We start from the raw sequence: 22,592 nt of genomic DNA on the forward strand, positions 1-22,592 counted from the left end.
TCTTCAATGGACACTCAGCACACAGTGATTCCTCTGTCACTAGACTCTCCACGCTAAAATAAAGGGCTTGCTGAAGACTTTGCTTTACCCTGTAAAGCCTGCTGGATCATATCGGATACACACATTTTAAGGCCTGTAAATTATCAACATGATCAAATCTTTGCTGAAAAACCTACATGGCTTCTCGTCTGACTGATAGTTTTGACAAACTTTTTTACAGATTTGTATAAAGTAAATGTAAGAATAACTTTTATACGGTTATTATATTTCAAGATTAGCATGTACTGGACTAAAGAAACTTAAAAAGCAAATTGTAATCATACATCATTTTTTACATGCTAAAATGTGAGTATTGAATATGATACATCACATTTTGAGGAAGGTTTATTTGTACATTTCTCAATCATCATTGTACTGCATTGCATTATATGTTTTGTCCCCCAAAATAAAATTACAGAGCTTTGATCATAGAACTAAACATTTAAATATTGTCTATTAAGGCATATTATTTGGAGATATAGAGTGAAAACTGATATTTATGCAATTTATGTAAGTAGTCTGCTATATTATTATAGATTTATTTATTTATTATTTTTATATATAAAGCATCATGCATGCATAAAAATATATATATATATTTACAGTATCTCACAGAAGTGAGTACACCCCTCACATTTTATTATATCTTTTCATGTGACAACACTGAAGAAATGACACTTTGCTACAATGTAAAGTAGTGAGTGTACAGCTTGTATAACAGTGTACATTTTCAAAATAACTCAACACAGCCATTAATGTCTAAACCGCTCGCCACAAAAGTGAGTACACCCCTAAGTGAAAATGTCCAAATTGGGCCCAATTAGCCATTTTCTCTCCCTGGTGTCATGTGACTAGTTAGTGTTACAAGGTCTCAGATGTGAATGGGGAGCAGGTGTGTTAAATTTGGTGTTATCGCTCTCACTCCCTCATACTGGTCACTGGAAGTTCAACATGGCACCTCATGGCAAAGAACTCTGAGGGTCTGAAAAAAAGAATTGTTGCGCTACATAAAGATGGCGTAGGCTATAAGAAGATTGACTAGACCCTGAAACTGAGCTGCAGCACGGTGGTTTAACAGGACAGGTTCCACTCAGAACAGGCCTCGCCATGGTCGACCAAAGTTGTTGAGTGCACGTGCTCAGTGTTATATCCAGAGGCTGTGTTTGGGAAATAGACGTATGAGTGCTGCCAGCATTGCTGCAGAGGTTGAAGGGGTGGGGGATCAGCCTGTCAGTGCTCAGACCATACGCCGCACACTGCATCAAATTGGTCTGCATGGCTGTCGTCCCAGCAGGAAGCCTCTTCTAAAGATGCACAAGAAAGCCCGCAAACAGTTTGCTGAAGACAAGCAGACTAAAGACATGGATTACTGGAACCATGTCCTGTGGTCTGATGAGACCAAGATAAACTTATTTGGTTCAGATGGTGTCAAGCGTGTGTGGCGGCAACCAGGTGAGGAGTACAAAGACAAGTGTGTCTTGCCTACAGTCAAGCATGGTGGTGGGAGTGTCATGGTCTGGGGCTGCATGAGTGCTGCCAGTCTCTTATGGTCACTAATACTGCATTTATTTAATAAAAAATCAGTTTTTCAACTGTAATATTATGAAATATATTATGAAAATCATTCTAATATGCTGATTTGGTGCTTAAATAAAATTTGTGATACATTTGTTTCTAGGATTCTTTGATAATAGAACAGTATTTATTTCATGTTTACTTAACATTTTTTACTCACTTCTAATGCACTCTAGCTCTATTTCCTTCCAAAAAAAAAACAAACTCAAATCTTACTGACCCCAAACAGCAGTAATATAAAATAAATAAATAAAAAATATTATTTACAAGCACATTCTTTTTTAGCATCTCTCATAATATCAAAAACCTTGATCAGATCCTTCTCCGTGGCTACATCATAAATGTTGAAACATAGCTTGAAGTTACGTTTTTCACAATTTCAAAAGTGCTTATAATGAAGTATCACTTCTACAGAATAGATTACATCTGTCCAAAATCTACACGCCACATCTGTCCAAAATCTACACGCCTACATCCAGGACGCACTTTGACCATGAATGACCCTCAAGTCCAAGAGGCAGCTATCCACATCTGGCTTCATAGCGAGAGCACTGTGAGTCACAATCGCTTATAGATGGAGCTCTATTTAATGCTGTGTGTCTCAGCTGAATGTAACAGCTGACCTTTGATTTGTCGTCTGTATGAATGTGCACCATTGTCTGTCTAAATCGAGGAACGAGCCGCAACAAAAAGGGCCCTCGAATGTGCGTTCTGCTGAGGGCAGTGCAGTCCTTCACAGACCCCTTCATCCTCTGGTCAAAGACTGGAAAACTGCTGAAGGATGGACCCAAGTACCATTATGTTTTTGAGGATCCTCATGTGTGAAGCCACCAGGTTCTGGATGACCAGATCAGATATACAGCGTCTAATGTCTTATAGTGACCTCCAAATCACAAAGGAAGTGCTTGACTTGTCAATTGATGAGTGTTACATGGAAAATACTGAAGAGATCCTTTAATGGGTTTTATTTTGCCCTGACATGTCCGTTTCTCAGATTATTAATCACACTGAGGCACTAATACTTTTCTGACCATCAAAATCGCTTAACCGGCTGACTCAGGGAAGTATAACATCCTCTGAGCAGTTAAACAGACAAACAGAGACACAGGTCCTCTTGTCTCTTGTCTTGTGGTTTATTGTCTTCAATGGACACTCAGCACACAGTGATTCCTCTGTCACTAGACTCTCCACGCTAAAATAAAGGGCTTGCTGAAGACTTTGCTTTACCCTGTAAAGCCTGCTGGATCATATCGGATACACACATTTTAAGGCCTGTAAATTATCAACATGATCAAATCTTTGCTGAAAAACCTACATGGCTTCTCGTCTGACTGATAGTTTTGACAAACTTTTTTACAGATTTGTATAAAGTAAATGTAAGAATAACTTTTATACGGTTATTATATTTCAAGATTAGCATGTACTGGACTAAAGAAACTTAAAAAGCAAATTGTAATCATACATCATTTTTTACATGCTAAAATGTGAGTATTGAATATGATACATCACATTTTGAGGAAGGTTTATTTGTACATTTCTCAATCATCATTGTACTGCATTGCATTATATGTTTTGTCCCCCAAAATAAAATTACAGAGCTTTGATCATAGAACTAAACATTTAAATATTGTCTATTAAGGCATATTATTTGGAGATATAGAGTGAAAACTGATATTTATGCAATTTATGTAAGTAGTCTGCTATATTATTATAGATTTATTTATTTATTATTTTTATATATAAAGCATCATGCATGCATAAAAATATATATATATATTTACAGTATCTCACAGAAGTGAGTACACCCCTCACATTTTATTATATCTTTTCATGTGACAACACTGAAGAAATGACACTTTGCTACAATGTAAAGTAGTGAGTGTACAGCTTGTATAACAGTGTACATTTTCAAAATAACTCAACACAGCCATTAATGTCTAAACCGCTCGCCACAAAAGTGAGTACACCCCTAAGTGAAAATGTCCAAATTGGGCCCAATTAGCCATTTTCTCTCCCTGGTGTCATGTGACTAGTTAGTGTTACAAGGTCTCAGATGTGAATGGGGAGCAGGTGTGTTAAATTTGGTGTTATCGCTCTCACTCCCTCATACTGGTCACTGGAAGCTTAATATCCTAATGATTTTTGGCATAAAAGGAACATTGATAATTTTGACCCATAATGTATTTTTGGCTATTGCTACAAATATACCCCAGCGACTTAAGACTGGTTTTGTGCTCCAGGGTCACACACACACACATACAGTAGGCACCTTAAGTGGAGCAGAAATTTGTTTGTAACCTTGGCCAGATCTGTGCCTTGCCACAATTCTGTCTCTGAGCTCTTCAGGCAGTTCCTTTGACCTCATGATTCTCATTTGCTCTGACATGCACTGTGAGCTGTAAGGTCTTATATAGACAGGTGTGTGGCTTTCCTAATCAAGTCCAATCAGTATAATCAAACACAGCTAGACTCAAATGAAGGTGTAGAACCATCTCAAGGATGATCAGAAGAAATGGACAGCACCTGAGTTAAATATATGAGTGTCACAGCAAAGGGTCTGAATACTTAGGACCGTGTGATATTTCAGTTTTTCTTTTTTAATAAATCTGCAAAAATGTCAACAATTCTGTGTTTTTCTGTCAATATGGGGTGCTGTGTGTACATTAATGAGGAAAAAAAATTAACTTAAATGATTTTAGCAAATGGCTGCAATATAACAAAGAGTGAAAAATTTAAGGGGGTCTGAATACTTTCCGTACCCACTGTATATATAATATATGAATGTATGTATATGTGCATACATTTCAGGGATACTCTCAACCACACTGAGTATTCAGATTATAACGTGGTCGATCATTAATCAATTAATTTCTTAAACTTTTACATTTTGTCCCCGTGATGTGGTTACATCCTTAATCTGGTGCGTATGATGGGCTAAAATGTTCAAGATAAAACAAAAAACCTGTATGATATTTTGTAAAGAACTTGTGATATGACAAAAAAAAAATCTTCTAACTCATAATCTGGAGGGTCTTGCTCATGCTTTCAGTGAATGACTGTAGACTGTTAAGTGTAGTGTGTCATGAATACCAATGATGTAAACTTTGTAATCAACATGACAGAGTGCTCGAACTTTGAGGACTCTCCCTGAAGACGGTCTCAAGCCCCCCCCCGCGCTCTCAGCTCGTGCTAAAAAAAAGTTCGCAAGAAAATTGTCTTACTTGTTAAAACATAGAAAATACACACGCATTCATTTAAAAATCATTCACGCCTTACTTCCTACGATATATATTACCTGTCGGACGTTAGAAAAACTTGTTTTAACTCAGAATCGAGCACTCTCTTACGCGGAGGGCAAGAGATCTTTTAAACTTTGTTTGCGTATTGAAGTTTATAGGTTTTAAAGGGGCAACGCATATTAATCAGACAGGAGTCCGAGCGAATAGAACACTTTTTTTTTGTACCAAAGTCAGATTTCCTATCCAGTTCAAATGAAATAATAATAATAATAATACAAATAAATAAATCTAAACCCAATACTTATAGCAGAGCAAATATTTATTGGTGTTTGAACGATTTTTTTTTCAAATAAAAAAATGCAATAAACAAAACTCAAAAAGTGGACCCACTAAAAATGTACAGAGAATCTTAAAAATGTAACATGTTCCTCTTGAATATACAAGTATTTTTAACATAAAAGAGTGTCGCACTTAAAACCTGGTAAACTATATTGTGTATTGTACTATATTGTTGTATTTACATACTGTATAATGCTTGCATTGTAACGCCATTAAAATAGTAATTATTGATGTACAGAGTTATTTACTTTTAAAATTGATATTACATTCACATAATTTATAATAATGTGTGCAATACGACACAATATTTTGCAAAGCTTTAGTTACGCTAAGATGTTTTGTGAGGCCACCTTCCTCTAGATTATTAAATATCGCATTTTAACAGGTACTATGTCCACAGGTACTGGTAAATACACTTGCTTTTCTTCTGATTCCTAGCATAATACGCATTCATAAACTTTGAACCGGCTCGTATAGTTCAGTCTGGCCTGAGTTGTCGTTGCCCCTTTAAGACGAAGGGTGCCTTGAAACCGTCGAGATCCATGTTTGTATGTTGAAATTGAGAGCAGAGCCGAACTCCATGTTGTGAGAAGTTATCATCTAGGAACTTAACTTTTTAGAATAATTTTTATTTAATTTTCTTTTTGTCGTCTAACTTATGAAAGCATAGAAATCACATTCAGCCTCGTATGGTGTCGCATTATGAATGTTCTGAAGCGGTAAAAGTCTTTAGGATTTTTGGGGGCATTTGCAGAGGGAGTTTCTTTCTTTCTTTTTTCCAATTCAGTCGTAGCCAGCCGAAAGATTTTAATACGGAAACCCTTTTTAAGTTGCGATTTTACTGGCTGTACGGATCTCATGGACCACCCGTCCTCCTCGATCATCACGCAAGTGAGCAGGGATGAAGAAGCCAGTGCTCCTTTACGGGACAGAGGTGAGTTTAGAGAAAGTTTGGAGTCGGCACATGTTAAACTCTGATGAATGTTTGGTGCGCGGCGGCCGCTTCATACAGCGTTTCATTCATTATAAGAACACAGTGCAGACCTATCACTTACAGTTAGCTTCATTTGCATGCCATAAACTCGAGTTTAATTAGAAACTATTTCTTTTCCCTGTAAGTGAAGGCTTTGATGTCGAGGGGGCGTGTCCATGATGACACTCTTCACTGACGTTTGAGGGAAGGCTGGTCTTGTTTACTCTGTAGTACATCTTCTCTATAACCTGTCATTTGTTGCTTATGTGTGCATGTAACTCATGATGAATGACTCTTGAGTCCCCTCCTCAGGTGACAAGATTGCATAGTATAGTCATTGTTTGGTAATGGCAGACTTCTAGCCTCCCTTGTCTTATCTCTGATTTACAGATTAAAGGGGTCATATGATGCTTTTTTTAAAGATCATTATTTTGTGTATCTGGTGTAACAGAATATGTTGACATGCTTTAATGTTAAAAAAACACATTATTTTTCAAATACTGTACATTATTGTAGGTCCTCTATGCCCCGGCTCTCTCAAACGCTTCGTTTTCTACAAAGTCCCTCCTTCCAACAAGCGCAGTCTGCTCTGATTGGCCAGCTGACCCGGTGCATTGTGATTGGCCGAACACCGCAAGCACTCGTCGGAAATGTAACGCCCCTTACCATAATCGCCAGCTTCATCTTTCAAAATAAATGTAAAGACAAAGCCCGAAAGGGGAACAGAGTCTGGTGACCGACACAGTGATGAATATGTATGTGTTTGCAGTACACAAGTCACGGTTAAGACAGCTGACTCCATTGTGATGTGTCTCGCTCTCTCTCTCTCTCTCTCTCTGTCTCTCTCTCTCTCTCGTGCGCACGTGCACACACACACACCTCTCTCTCTCGCTCTCTCTCTCGCTATTATGCTAATATTTCCACATAGTGAGGTAGATATGTGGGGGCGTGTTAGAACGAGCCGTTTTAGGGGGGCGTGGCAGGGTCTTAACTTTGATAAAGAATATCTCTTTGGTTTTGAGACTTTAGTCTTTGCAACTTCAGGGATCTTATCTATGCACAATCAGCTTGTAACACTCCAAAGAGAAAGGAAAACTTGAAATCGCATCATATGACCCCTTTAAGTCTTTTTGCTATGGTGTCAGTGCAAGAATGCACAAGAATTGTTCTTTTTATTGTGGACACACCTGTTTATGCTTTAGTGATGGTGTTTTTTACATTTTGCAATAATCAAAGTCATCAAAATTATGAAATGACAATATGGGAAGTGGTGGAATTATGTAATTCTGACTTCAAGCATTTAGGACTTTAGATGCATGGTTTTAAGATCATTGCCTAAACTCTTGACTGGTAGGTCATAGGTCATAATGTGACAGTAAGCAAGATAGGCCATGGTTTGCAGGTCAAAGGTTAGATGAAAAGTGACTCCGTAATCAATGATTTGACTTTTCGGGAAAATATTATGGCTATGACAACTTTTTAGGGACACAAAGGTCTCTTGTAGCTATTTTATGATGATTATTATTATATATATTTTTTAAATTTTGAAGATTTCAGATGTTCCAGAAAATGTTTTGACTAAACTGTACTGTACCCTGCAGTGTTGCTTAACTGCTGTCTGTGATTGTAATTTCTGTGATGTAAACAAAATATATTTTCATGTTTTCAACTCTTGGAAACATGACTTCCACATTGCTAATCATATTTTTCGCTCAGTGAAGATATTTATATATAACAACACAAGCATGAAATATATTTATAAAATATTTTCTTAATTTATCTTAATATTTGAAAAAAAAAATGAATGGCTTAGAATAGCACCTCATTTAAACTAGAATTGGGTATAATCTGTAATTATTAATCAGTTTATTTAAAATATAAATTTTGATTCCTTGTTATAATTCCTTATGCTATAAATTTGTTTCTAAATAGTTAATAGGTAGTTTTGGTCTTGGGTGTTATGCTAATATGCATGTTTAATACAACTTAATTTTTTCTTCTTCTTACAATTAGTTCTGTTTAATTGTATTTTATTTATTTATTTATTTATTTTTCAGAGCACAAAATAATGACTATACTACATTTTACCATGATTTACAGAAGACACCCACTAAAATGTCATTCACTCACACTGTAACAATACTTAAAGGGGTCATATGATGCTGCTAAAAAGAACATTATTTTGTGTATTTGGCGTAATGAAATGTGTTTATGCGGTTTAAGGTTCAAAAAACACATTATTTTCCACATACTGAACATTATTGTTTCTCCTCTATGCCCCTTACCATATTGTGATGCCCTGTCAGGCCGGAGCGATGATTCAAAAAACATGAAAACCCGTTATAAACGAGACATTTGTTGCATCCAGTGGGCACATAATTATGGATTATAATGATTTATACTGTCTTTTTACGCATTGCATTGCATCGCGCCACGTAAACATAAAACCATGTCTGCATTTGTGATCGGAGAAATGACAAACAACAAGCGCTACTCTACACTGCCCAAAAAACTCGCTTTAAATATAAAAAATATAAAATATAAAAACTCTTTAAATATAAAAAAAAACGTACTTACAGTCTGTGAGTCAGAACAGCTGGCATTGTAGTCTACTCTCCCAGGATCAGGAAACAGTCCTCCATAAAATGCGCTGCACACATCTGAATATTTGGGTTGAAGTGTTCTGGAACAGTGTTGTAAATACAACTTAACCACTGATTTCTAGTCGTGTCCATTTTTGGAAGGCCAAACAAAGTAGTTTTGCTTTCACAACGAAACACAAGCCCACCGGCCACTGCTTGAGTGAGCAGACGCCGATGGGCTTGAGAACGGCGCGGCCGCCAGATTCGATGAAGGAGCGTCCGGAGGGCGTGCGGCAACCTGTTACGACCCCGGGCTGGACTCCGCTTCGTCCACGGTGAAAGCACAGCGCAAAGTTGTAGTATTTCCTCAGTGACCAGCACGGATCAGCTCCAGGCATGACGAAGCAGATATTGTCCTCTTTTGGAAGACCAAACAAAGTAGTTTCGCTTTCACAACGAATCACACAGTGCCTTCACGACATGGCGGCCGCAACAATACTACAGCGAGAATAAAAGTTACGCCTTCTTTCTTTGCGTGAACATTTGGGCATATTTAGAACAAGAGTCATTAGATGACATAAAAAGATTCTATAAGGATCACAGTGCGTCCCCCAAATACTAATTAATTGCCTTTTTAAATCTTTAACAATCTTTGGCACTATCTCGGAAAAAGGGTAAAAGGGTACCCATATTTTACCCATTTATCATCAAGACATTTTTAATAATTTAAAATATAATAACATTTAGCATCACATTTTCCTTTATATATTTTAATAAGTAATGGTCAGAATAAGTATGCTTTTCTATGTAAATTATGTTATGCTAAATGATGATGGAACAGTATTTCATTTTATTTTCACAAAAGTTATTTAAAACATTAACATAGATACTTTGCAACACTAATGACGTAGTGCTGCTTTAGTTTTGCTTATATTTAACACCAACATTGTTACTTTAAGCTTTTGTAGAGGTTAGCAGGTTTTATGTTTTAAAAATATAAAGCCGATATGTTTCAGCAACGTTATAAATGCGTTTGAATGAACACAAGCATGCTTTCATTGATGACGACTACAGTGAGAGCTGGCTACAGCCATAGCAGTCAGACTCAGCCTCACTGCTTGTTTTTCCGACCATTTCAGCAACGTTATAAATGCGTTTGAATGAACACAAGCATGCTTTCATTGATGACGACAGTGTGAGCTGGCTACAGCCATAGCAGTCAGACTCAGCCTCACTGCTTGTTTTTCCGACCGCTGCGTTTTTCACCAGCGCTCCTTTTTCCACTCTTGCGCACACAGAGATGGAGATGGTTTACAGGCCTGTGTTTTTGTTAGAGATTTGATGAAAACCACTCCCTGTAGCAGGTTCAGTACAGTGCACAGATCCCTTCCGTCTGTCTTAGCATTTCATTTTTATATATTAGTTAAAAAAGATCTCCTGTTGAAGAAGCTAATGCACTGGAATGTTTAGGAAGGTGTATTATAGTTAAAAAAGGGGCAAGTCTCTGTGATGCCTAGAGAATGTTGCAGAACTAGGTAGTTACATCTCCGATTGCCCCATGAGTGTAAAGCGAAACAGATTGTTTTGTAAGGCGAAGTATGACGTGGTTGAAAAAGAATCAAGAGCATGTACTGCCTTTACAGCCATGTGTGATATTAAGTTTCATAGTCACTCTTTAAACTTTATACATCTCGCACAAAACCAGTGATTTTTCCCAGCAGTGTTTTCAGCAGTATTGGACTAAAAGCAACAAACTGTCTGGAAGTTTTTAATAAGAATTGACAAGTTTAACCTTATGCAAATGAGCAGCAATGTGTGGAGATTCTCAAAGACTGTGAAGACACTCACTGATCGCTATCTTATGAGATATTATATTTGAATGTAGTCAAGATCAAGAAGTAATTTTGACTGTGAGTATATGCACAATGATGGATATGGAAAAATACTGTGGCATAAAGAACCATGTCAGAAAATGTCTGCATGCAGATTTCACTGAGTATGATTTGTGTATTCATAATCTTTTATTTTTATTTTTTATTTTTTTATGTTGCACCGCTGCAATTTATGTGCAAAAATGTAACGCTTTAAAAATGTTATGTTTTAAAAATTTAATGTTTTATTCATAATTATAATTAATATCTGTAACTAATAATTGTCTGCAATTTGATTTGTGTATTTATAAGCATTTTTTTAATTCTTCACTGCTGCAGTTAATATACAAATACTTTCCCTTGTGCAATGTTTTAATAATGTAAAGTTTTATTAATAATTATAATAAAATATTACATTAAAATAAAATAGAAATTATATATGCATTTAAATAATAATTTTAGAAGCTTTAAAAAGTATTAAAATATATATATATATATATATTTTAAACCGGCTGTTACTATCATTTGTGATCAGATTCATGGTTGATGTGTGAGTTTTGCCTGGGTTTTGGCTAGGCTTGCATGGGTCCCTTTTTTGGCCTGTCTGTCAAAAGTGCTGTCTCATGAATCGTGGAAAGACTGAGTAGCTTGAGGTGTATATGAGTCAAACGATGCTTCTGTGGTCTTCGAGGCGAGGACTGTTCGTGAGATCTTTTCATACTTTCATTTGTAAACATGATTAGAACTGCATGTTTGTTCTGAAAGGGCGTTATGCAAGTTAGACCACATCAAAGTAACTCAATTAGTGCTCTGGCACATACTGTAAATGTGATAGCGCCTACCATTACATGTTTGAGTCCAGCAGTGTGGTCCAGTTCTTCATGTGTGCTTGTTTCAACATGCCTTGATGCTTACGAGGAATCCCTGGATTTTCTCGTCTACGCTCTCAATTTAGCAGATAACATTACTGCATTCAGTTCATGTCGTAATGGTTGTTTTTACAATTTTAGCACACATGAATGCCACTACAAAGTCATAATTACATAATTACCAAATTGCGTTGGAAGCACTGGATGTTTTTCGGCACACCTCAAACTCACAAGTCAGCCTTGAAGTATCACGGCGGAAGCAAATTGGTGTTATTTATAGTATGTTGTAATGGTGTATGTTGTTAGAATTCTAGTGCTGTCAAACGATTAATTGTGATTAATCACATCCACAATAAAAGTTTGTGTTTACAAAATGTGTGTGTATTGTGTACTGTGTATATTTATTATGTATATATAAATGCACACACATGCATGTATATTTTTAAGGAAAATATATTATTTATATATAAAATATTTATATTTATGCATAATATAAATTATATATAAATATAAATACACATGTAATTTAAAAATATATATACATGTATGAGTGTGCATTTATTTATATATCATATATAATATACAGTGGGTACGGAAAGTATTCAGACCCCCTTAAATTTTTCACTCTTTGTTATATTGCAGCCATTTGCTAAAATCATTTAAGTTAATTTTTTTTCCTCATTAATGTACACACAGCACCCCATATTGACAGAAAAACACAGAATTGTTGACATTTTTGCAGATTTATTAAAGAAAAACTGAAATATCACATGGTCCTAAGTAGGGCTGCACGATAAATCGCATGCGATATTTAACGCGCATCTTATCAGTAAAGCCGGTTCTGTAATCAGCGGTAAATCTCCATCACCTGCGGGCTTTCACATTGAGCAGCATTAACTACGCAGAGCCGTTGTTCACTGACGAGTTGCGCAAAACCACATTCATATTCGCGCGATATTTTGCGCTGCTCAATCTTTTGTGTTCAGCACAAGAAAGAAATTAATACAGGTTTAGGACAAAATGTGAATGAGTAAATGATGACAGAAATTAAATTTTTTTTGGGTGAACTATCCCTTTAATGACAGTCAGCAGCATCTTTAGTAGCTACTGTCCCTTTAAGAGCTTCATGTGTGTTTCTCTCAACTGTTTACTTTCATTTTAGACATAACCAACTGTGTTTATATGTAAACCTTGTGTGATTTTGACAGTATTATACGCAAAATCAATCAGACACGTAAGACAACTTAGTCCAATAATCAGGCGCTTTTTGACAGGCTCTCAGTGTGAGCGCGCTGCTGCGCTTCATGAGTACGCGCCCAGAAAAAGCGCATGCAGAACAGCACGTGAATTAAATGTTTAACCGGTATTGCTTTAAAGCAGATGGAAATAATGTAGTTTTGTGATTGCGCATATGTGCAGTGTCCCGTGACAGTAACTCTACCGCTGAGCTAACACTGATGTGAATGCATGTGGTGTTGTACATTATAGAGGTCGACCGATAGTGGATTTTTCCGATACCGATAGCTAGGTTGGACCACACTGGCCGATACCGATTAATAACCGATTGTTTTAGAATAGTGCTTTTATTAACAAAACCAGTACTGAACCATACTAGTAGTAAAAATAATAATAGTAACAGTAAATGTTGAAATTAACACACTCTAACAAGGAACAATACTTACACAGCTTTCATTAATCTTAATGCTACAAATGGACTCTTATTTTAAAGTGTTACCATTTCAACTGTCATGCTTAAAGATGCACATCTTTAAATATATACACAAAGGCTATAGCATTATAATTATATACATATGGATATTGTATGTATACTCTCAGACTTGAACTGCTTCTATTCTTGAACACTTGATAATTATCTAATCAAAATAAAGCGCAGCGCTGAGTCCGGACGCATCGCGTTCAACTTGAGCAGCGGTCTAAAACTGTTTATTTAATCACCAAACAGACACAAGTTTACTTCAAGAATGAACAATTTGGTATAGATGAGTTTGAAGTTCGGCGTTTAAAAAAATGGAGCAAACGGAAAGAGAGAGCGCAACCTATATTATAGCTCTATAAATGAAGCACACAGAAATTTTTTGAGCCACATAAAGACAAACGTTTTGCTGAAAATGCACAATACACAATTCATTATGTACATTAAAATGATTCGGGACCAATATAATGTAATTTAAAGGAAAACTATGTGAATGGTGCTCTGTGGCGTGGCATGATTTTCTGTCAGCTGCATTTGAATCCGCATCTGAAGTTTCCCGCTCTGTTCAGTGTGCAGTATCACGTGTCTAAACAAATAGCACGTGCTGTCAATGATTTCAACCACTAGAGGCCGCTCTCGCACTGTGTAATGACAGCAGACCCTTCTCAGCCGCTCCAGCAATGGACGCAACCCGGGAGAACTATCGGCATGGATTTTTGACGATAACCGATAGTTTCAGCAATCAACTATCGGTGCCGATTAATCGGCAAAACCGATACATCGGTCGACATCTAGTACATTATATTGAGACGGAGGGAGGCACCAGAACTGCAGCTGATAGAATGTGCGCTGTAGCAGATACAACAATATTTCTTCAAAAGCAGATCGTGGAGACATTTTAATCGTCCACGATCAAAAATCGTCATATCGCACACCCCTAACTACCAAGTATAATCAACCCCACACACACCAAACAAGCACAACGAAATCACTTCACACTATTAAGCGGCTGTGTTATGAACATGCAAAACTGTATCGCATGCGTGCTACAGTGGTACATTTATTCATCGCACAGACCAGTTTTTTCGTAGCACGTGCGATATATATATATATGTCGCACTGTACAGCCCTGACATGCACAAGATCAATGAGTGTATAATAGGGTAGCTGGCACACCAGGCCCAGGTCAGTAGGGTCATTCATCCTGGTTTGTATGTATTTTGTGTTGTTATTATAGAACACACAGATAAAGCTTGTTAGAAAAACTGCTCATTTAGCTGATTTTGGAATTGGATTTTGCAGGAAAACTACATTTTCCTATCTCTCTGTGGCAGCACTAGAATGCTAAAATGCATAGAAAAACATTTACTTTTATGTATCTGAAAGATGCTTTAATCCAAAGCACTTTACATTGCATCAAGGTCGACATTTAATCAGTTCATGCATTCCCTGGGAATCAAACCCATGACATTGGTGTTGCTAGCACCATTCTCTACTGTTCAGTGCACTTTTTTTATTTATTGGCAATCATTCTAAAATTTAATAATAATAAAAGTAGAAGGCAAGTTGCATAAAACCGTCAAACTTCACATGGAGTAAGTGCAAGTTATGCACCTTAAAATCCCTTAAATTCAGTGCAAGTCTTTTCCTGGATCCTGGAGTTAGACTAAACTCTGACTCTGACGTGTCGCGTCTGGCCGTACAAACACCCGAACTGCTTGCATAATTCAGTAATCATCGTCTTAACGGCTTGGTCTTTGAGCTAAGGAACATTTTAGTACCTGGATTAATATAGGTGCGCTGATTAATGCACCAACATAGAAGATATGTCACTGGATGATGTTGTTTACTGAGGCTTAGCTTTTGGCGTGACCCTGTGAAAAGCGTGCCAAGACATTGTCCAGGGCCATCGGATACATTTTCGGCAGAGCACCTGTTCACCACTTTGTTATAGTACTGTATTTTTAGAAAGGCCAAGCTTCAAAGCTGTGCCCTAGTTTTTCTCCATGTTTGGGATTGACGGCGGCCAATGCTTCATTGACGAGTCTGCTTGCATATGGCAAATATTCCTAATATTTCAAAACCCTTTTTGTTATTTCCTGTCTTGGAAGGTGTTACGGCCTCAGCAAAGTGGGTCAGTGGATGTGGTCAGTAATCGGAATCCCTCCCTGTCTGCACGGCATTGTGGATTATCTCGGCATGGTGTTCCCAAACCTTCGCCGTACTTTACCTGTTTTGTTTGTACATGAAATATGATCTGCCCGATGGAAGTCCGAGGCGGGACACAATGAAGGCTCAGTGTGGGCCTTCCATTGCCTTGCGGCGGCTCTTACTTCACTTCCTCACACTTCCTGTTCCTATTTTGGTTTGGCTGGGCACAGTGCAGCAGAGTTATAGGCCAGAGATATGGCTGCATTCCAGTGAGGGTGCGCGAGAGGGAGACATGGAGGGAGAGTGAGTTCATTGGGGCCCCTGGAGGGATTCTCATGCTCTCTGAGTTTAATCCAAGCGGCAAGACTGTCATTTTACAATCTGCTCTGTTTGTCTTGTGTTTCCTTTCTGGTACTGTCATATGTCATTAGGCAGTGGTTGGACCCCTTTTAGTGGCTTCTGCATTTGTTGAAAACTAAGATTTAACTAGTTAATTTAATTCAAAAGTTCAGTCACTGTAATATTACTATGAAATACACAACAGTGTAATTACATATAAAAGAAAAATAAAAAATAGTTTTTTTGTGATTGCAACAGATACATTTATGGATGCATGCTATATATATATATATATATATATATATATATATATAGTGGTCGACCGATATATCGCCAAGGCATTTTTCAAATATCGCATTGGCTGATCAGTTTTTCTGTTTGGCCGATGCGTTTGAGGCGGGACTTTTATTTTGACGGCGCTGAGAGCGGCAGCATCTGAGCGTACACCGCTCACGTTCTCCCTTTTGTTCGCCGTCATCGTTAACAGTTCTGTCTAATACGGATAGAAGTCTGTCTAATAATCTGATAGAACTGTTAAACAAAGGAATTAAAATGTATACAAAAAGTATTATAACGATTGCTTTTATATTATCTCCAGTTTGATCCAAAACAGATCCAGTTGTGAGATCTTGTGAAGTGTGCATGTGACCTGCATGATCGCGTGTGCTCTGCGTTACTTTCGGTCCGTGTAAATTGAATGCTGTAAACATTAAATTTGTGATTTCAAATTATGCTGCACTTTATGCATTTGCCCACTGTCATATTCATGTCATTTTCACTGTGTGCTGTATGTAAAATGAGTGTTACCTTGGCTTTATTTGAAAAAATATATGATTTCCAATGCACACAAAATTCCCAGAATACTGAGTGCCCTGTTGGTTGCAAAAATACTGTGTCATCTAAAGTATAAGTATGTTTATTTTACACATTTATTTTTTAATCCATTTTCAAATGATTTCAAATTTCTTAAATATTAATTAAAATAAATACAATTATATCTGCTTTATATCAGCCATCGGCCACCCTGCTTTCCAAGATATCGGCATCGGCTGTCAAAAAAACAATATTGGTCGACCACTACTCACAGCCTGTAATAAATCATACAGACCAGAAAAGTTGTTTGTACATTATTTAGATTTTTAACATGATTTGTATTTGTCCAGTTTTCTAAAAGACTGTGCCATGGGAATTTTCTAGAACTAGATTTTGCTGTTAAACTCTAGATTTTAGTAAATTTTTTCAGCAAACACTTTAAATTGCACTAATATAATACATTGCAGGAGTGAAGTAATATGTATTTATTTGTTTGTTTATTTACAATTTTGACACTTGTTTATAGTTTTTAAATGTTTAGACTTTTTCCCATAACAAATGTTTGTATTCAAGAAACAATTAATAATGTTTTATGGTACTATTGCAGTACCATGATAACTTGGACATACCATGATAATACTATGGTTTTTTGTGTAGTATCATATAAAGAACATGATCCTTGAATACAGTTACAATACCACAATATGTACTTCTGTTTACAAATATTTACCATAGTATGTGCCAAATTGTAATCCACGAATTATGGATTTTGCTGTTTGAGAAACATCCATATTAATTATCTTTTCTTTTACGAACTAGTCACTGTTTTGTTTCCCCTCAAAATATTGTTGTTTATGTTGCTGTAGTAATCTTAGACTTTTGTTTTCAAATGTGCACTTAACTGGACAAAATATGCTTTACTTTCACAAAGTATACTTATTGGTTGCAATGATAATATCACTAGTTGATTGCTATTCATTTGTGCTATTTCAATTTTTCATTTCAAAGGTCCTGTCAGCCTACTATCTTTGGTGGCACCAATTCCACACTGTTATAAGTTAGTCTAGATCCCTTCATTGGACGTGCAAAGTATGTGCAATGTCACACAAATCGGCTGCCCTTGTCCACCAAGGGGTGGCATGAAACAAGTTACGTGGGATCGCATATCACCATCGTAAAGTCAGTCACTGAGTGGCCTCTGTCCGTCGGGATTGGAATAGCATTGGGACCCTCTTTAAAAGAGACCCAGATAAGCCACCCTTAAGTACGTGGACAGAAGCTGAACTGGGTGGGGTCAAAAAGTTGTAGCCTAATTATCAGCTCTGGAGAGTTGAAGTGTATTTAGACCTCAGGCTCATTACAGAACACCAAGGAGTCAAGTTTTCCTTATAATTGTCTCTGCTAGCTAGTCTCTGTTTGATCTTTTTCTGTTTACAAGTTCAGGTTTGTTGCTCCAAGCTAATAGGTTACAGCTTTTCGGTTTTTCATCATAGTGTCCATCAAGGTATCATATGTACAGCAAGAGATAAACATATGGTTGAGCCATTCCCTCCTGTCCCCGTGCCGGGAACACAACAAAGTTTTGTTTTGTGATTCCGTTTATGGCGTGGTCTATATTTGTGTAGAATGCCATCACTAACCGCTGTCAACAGCTGCCCGCGGGTGCTATTTAAAGCCCTCTGATGTGTAATATCAGAGGAGTCAGTGTGAAGCGATGGATGCGGTTTCTTCACAGTTCCCTTCACCTGCCCTTTTCCTCACATTTGTAAACCTGCCACTCTCGTGTCCTGTGCCGGGATGCAGGTGTGATCGCTTGGCGATGTTTCACTATTACGACCTGTCAGATTCTCTGGATATTTACAGAGGGTCACATGCACGGTTAGCGTGTGTGTGGTATCGTTGACAAGTCAATGTACATTTTATGTTTGAAGGTCAAGAGATGTTAATGTTTTATATCCCGATGATGGGCTGGCAGCTCACGGCATATAGTTTAACTTTGGTTTTAAGGGCAACTTTTATGTTGTAGGACAAGTCAGAATGAAAATAAATCTAATAGGCTAATCTAAATTTAAAACAGAAACTCAGCCTTCAGTTTCTGATCACATTCTTTTACCGTCAATCACAATAAGACGCTCCGAGTAACTCAGTGAATGTACTGTATGTTCTAACTAACTTGTTTATTACGGCTTTAAGTTAGAATATTGAATGGCATGCTAATCTTGTCGACAGCTGCCTCGGCCGTCTTGGCTGTAGCCTAATTTGTCAAAGATTTTGTCTTGCAAAGTCCAGCTTTCGTCGCTGTTGTTCGCTCTTCTAAGTTGCTTAGGGGTGTGCTGCTGCCCCGAGCCCAACATAGATCCATAATCACGTGGATTTCCTGTAATGTGTCACTATTCACGGATACTATGTCTCCGTCTGCTGTATTTGGTGACAAATATCTTGCTTATTAGCAAACAGTAGGCATGGGTAGTTTGAATAATTTTATATACGAGTACTCTAACACTGATTTTCAAACTATTTGATGCCAAGAACCTCCAAATATGATGATGATGATAACCTTTGCAAAACAATTCCTTTAAAATATAGGCCTAGAGGTAGTTATATATTTTCATTTATGAAGGCCCATTTATACTGTTTTATTATTAAAGCAAAATGAAATAATTTGCTTTTATATTCTTACTGTATTAAAGCCAAAATAAAATCTTAAAATATTTTCTGGGAAATATTGACTTATTATTAAAAGTGTATTTTCTTCTACTACTTCAGAGCAGTTTTAAAGTTAACTTTAGAGTTAATAGTATTCTATATTTATTTTATTTTATTTTTTTAGTAAAAATCTTTTTTCTTAAATTCACTTTTTGGGGCACAGTTGTATTGCAACCATCTGTGCAAACAAATTGGGCTATTGAAAATGTAAAATTAAGTAAAATGCGAGATTACTTGAGGAATTTTTTAGCAGAAGGACAATCAATTTGTGCTATTTAAGTAGTGTTTGTAGTGGTTCACTACTTAGTTTGAGGGCATGTCAGACAGATATTTTGCATACTTGTTCTGCACTGTGTTAGACTCAAAAGCATTGTTGAAGCTCAGATTATGGAGTAAGTTTTGGGAAACTCATGGGTGTGACACACGTGTTTCCAATTAATAAAACCTCCACTCCACACTTTCAGAAATCCATATATCTATACAGTTAAAACACCAGTTACTCTAAGGCTTTCGGTGAAAGATTTTACAACAATGTAAGAAGCCTGCTTGTTTTAATCAGTATCTCAAAATGTGATTTAGACATGCTTTGGATTTGGCCTTAATTTAGGGTACGGTCTGTAATTACTGAAATTGATTTTATTTTGATGTTTGCATTGAAGACTAGTCATTACCAGTCATTTATATGTGCATACGAGTACAGTAATTTCATAATGAGCATAAGCTGTCGGAACTAGTCGAGTGTATCATGCATGCAAAGATATATGACAGTGAACAGCAGGGTAGCTGTTGGTGTGATACGATTGCTTCTCGTTTCCCAGGTACCCCTCCACATGCTGCATCCTCATCGAAGAAACCCCGCAGTCGTGGCATTTTCCACAGTCTCTTCTGCTGCCTTTGTCATGACGAAACGGATCACGTGCCTGTCAATAACAACGCCCCGCTGCTGGTGGAAGAGAACGGAACCATCTCAAAAGTAAGAGTTATTTCAGTTTTGGTAACTTCTTATTTTGACGTCCCGCCCTGAACTCTCTAATGTTTTCTGAATACCGGCCAGCTCGTGGTTAACACGGCCGAGAGCCACATGATCAGCTGTGATAGTGAGGAAACCAAAACCTCAAGTTAGCTTTTGCGCAATTCTTTTCCTGTTTACGAGTTGTGACATTTGAATATACCATGATGAGAATTAATGTGCTCATGTAGAGACCCTAAATTACTCTAAATCAATGTTCTAAATTTATTTAGCAAAAAGTAAAGCTATCTGTTCTTATAATTCCCAACTAATTGAAAGCCGATATGAAGGTATGGAAAAAATTTTTGCTACTCATAATTAAATTAAACTAATTATTCAGGGGGAAAAAGCATGGCTGTGAACAACTACGAGCAGATCGGGTGTCAAGACGCTGTAGGTGTCAGATTCAGATTTATGCCTTACTTCAGCTTTTTATAGTGATTTGATACACTAGGAGTTATTTGTCACGTCTCTGAAGCACCAAAATAAATCGGTAGGTGTCCTGAAGGCGGGCTGAGTGCAGGGTTCAGTGGAGTCTCAACCCCTCTGTCATGTCAACGTGCACATTGCTGCTGGTGTCTCAGGCAGGCTGTGGGCTCAACGAATCCCTTCAGATCTCTGACTCTACTCGCAGGCTCTCTGGAGAAAGCAAACCTATGGGAGAATGTTTGGAGTGTTTCCCTTCTTCTGACCTTTGCCAGTGTTTTGGAGAACGGATGTCTTTTTTCGAAAGCAACTTTACTAAATGCTTGGAATGCTCTGCCTTTTTAAAAAGCGAGCACTCAGAAGTAAACATGCCTGCTGAACTGTGCTTTGGCCATTCTGAGGTCTCTGGACAAGGAGATCCTAAAAAGGAAAACCAGTCTTTGGAACGTGCTGCAGAATTGTGCACAGAACAAGAAGCACTTATTGAATCCACTGCGCACCAAAACGCCATTGAGGTGAACGAGGCTGATGGAATTTGCATTGAAAAGGGTCAAATCAATGGTGAATTTTCAGATCAGTCTTGTTCATCTGGATACAGCTCTTTGTTGGACAGCTGCTCTGAGCACAGTGAGTGTTTTGAAATAAGCAGTTCTTCAGTTGACTTGGTTGAAATAAGCCAGAATGCTGAACTTAGCATTGCATTTGAGCCAAGTGATCAAAGTGAGATTTCTGAACATGATGCTGAACAGTTAACTTTATCTGAGATGAGCCTAGATGATTGTGAGTTTTTTCAACAAGATGATGCTGAACAACAAGATGATGCAGAACAGATAATTTTATCTGAGATGAGACTAGGTAATTGTGACTCTTTTGAACAACATGATGCAGTACAGTTAAACTCATCAGAGATGAGCTCAGACCTTTGTGAGTTTATTCCACAAGATGATGCAGAATCGGTAACTTCATCTGAGTTTAGCCCAGACTGTTTTCAACAAGATAATGCAGAAGAAATCATTTCATCCGAGTTGAGCTTAGAGGATTGTGAAACTTTACCACAAGATGATTCAGAACAAGCAACTGAGGGAGACCTTTGTGATTCTTTTCTGCAAGCTGATGTTGAGTCCTCACAATTAGATCCTTCAGATTATGAAACGCTTTCTGAATGCGATGCAGAATATCTGGACCAGCACAGCGAGTGTGAAAACAGCAGTGCTGAAGACAACTTGTCTGATCAAAACAGTGTAGCTGAACTAGATTCTGAAGACTGCGAGACATCTAAACAGTCTGAACCTAACAATCAAAACAAGCTTGCTAACTACCATGCCACACACTTTGAATCCCCTGAACTGTGTCAGGACTCTAAAGAAAGTAAGCCATCTGACCACTGTGTGTCCCTTGAGCACACACAGCTTACTGGGCAAATGGACACCACTGATGACAGCCTAGATGATTGCACTTGTTTGTCGGAGAACGCTGATTGTAGTCGGACCTTTGACTCCCCAGCTGAAGGGCATCAAGACTGTAACCGACTCTCTGAGCACAGCAAATCCTCTGTATGTTTTAAGGTTTTAGAACAATGCACAAGCTGTGGAACGTACTTTAAGAAATGTGATGTCCGTGAACAATGTACTCCCTCTGTGCCCACTGACCATTCTGAGGGCCCACATCAAAGCAGACTTGCAGAAAAATGCCCAGAGTCTTCAAGAACACACAGCTCTGTCTTTCACAACCCAGAATTAACCAAAGAAAATTTGCCTAATCATAGCAGCAAAACTGAATTTAGGAAACCATCTCAGTCTGATGCCATGTTTTCTGGATCAATGGAAACCTTTGAGGCTCGGTGGCTTTCTCAATTTCTTACTGATCTTTTGAGGCATAATAAGGAGATTGCAAGTCCTGCTGCTGAAATCAGTGAGTCAAATGGAGAAGCAGAAATCCCTGAACTTG

General features: G+C 37.6%; 1 protein-coding gene across 1 annotated transcript in view; it reads left to right on the top strand.

Annotated features, from left to right (window-relative positions):
• The first annotated feature begins 5,737 nt into the window (after positions 1-5,737).
• Positions 5,738-22,592, top strand: part of LOC107602156 (carboxy-terminal domain RNA polymerase II polypeptide A small phosphatase 1-like) — a 28,848-nt gene continuing 11,993 nt past the window's right edge. The window contains exons 1-2 of the mRNA XM_016294571.1: positions 5,738-6,126; positions 20,029-20,183. Coding sequence (XP_016150057.1) covers positions 6,051-6,126; positions 20,029-20,183 — 231 coding nt within the window. The 5' untranslated portion in view covers positions 5,738-6,050. The remainder of the gene's footprint in view (positions 6,127-20,028; positions 20,184-22,592) is intronic.

This window comes from Sinocyclocheilus grahami, unplaced genomic scaffold (assembly GCF_001515645.1).
Source record: "Sinocyclocheilus grahami isolate Dianchi unplaced genomic scaffold, SAMN03320097.WGS_v1.1 scaffold320.1, whole genome shotgun sequence".
Taxonomy (NCBI): Eukaryota; Metazoa; Chordata; class Actinopteri; order Cypriniformes; family Cyprinidae; genus Sinocyclocheilus; species Sinocyclocheilus grahami.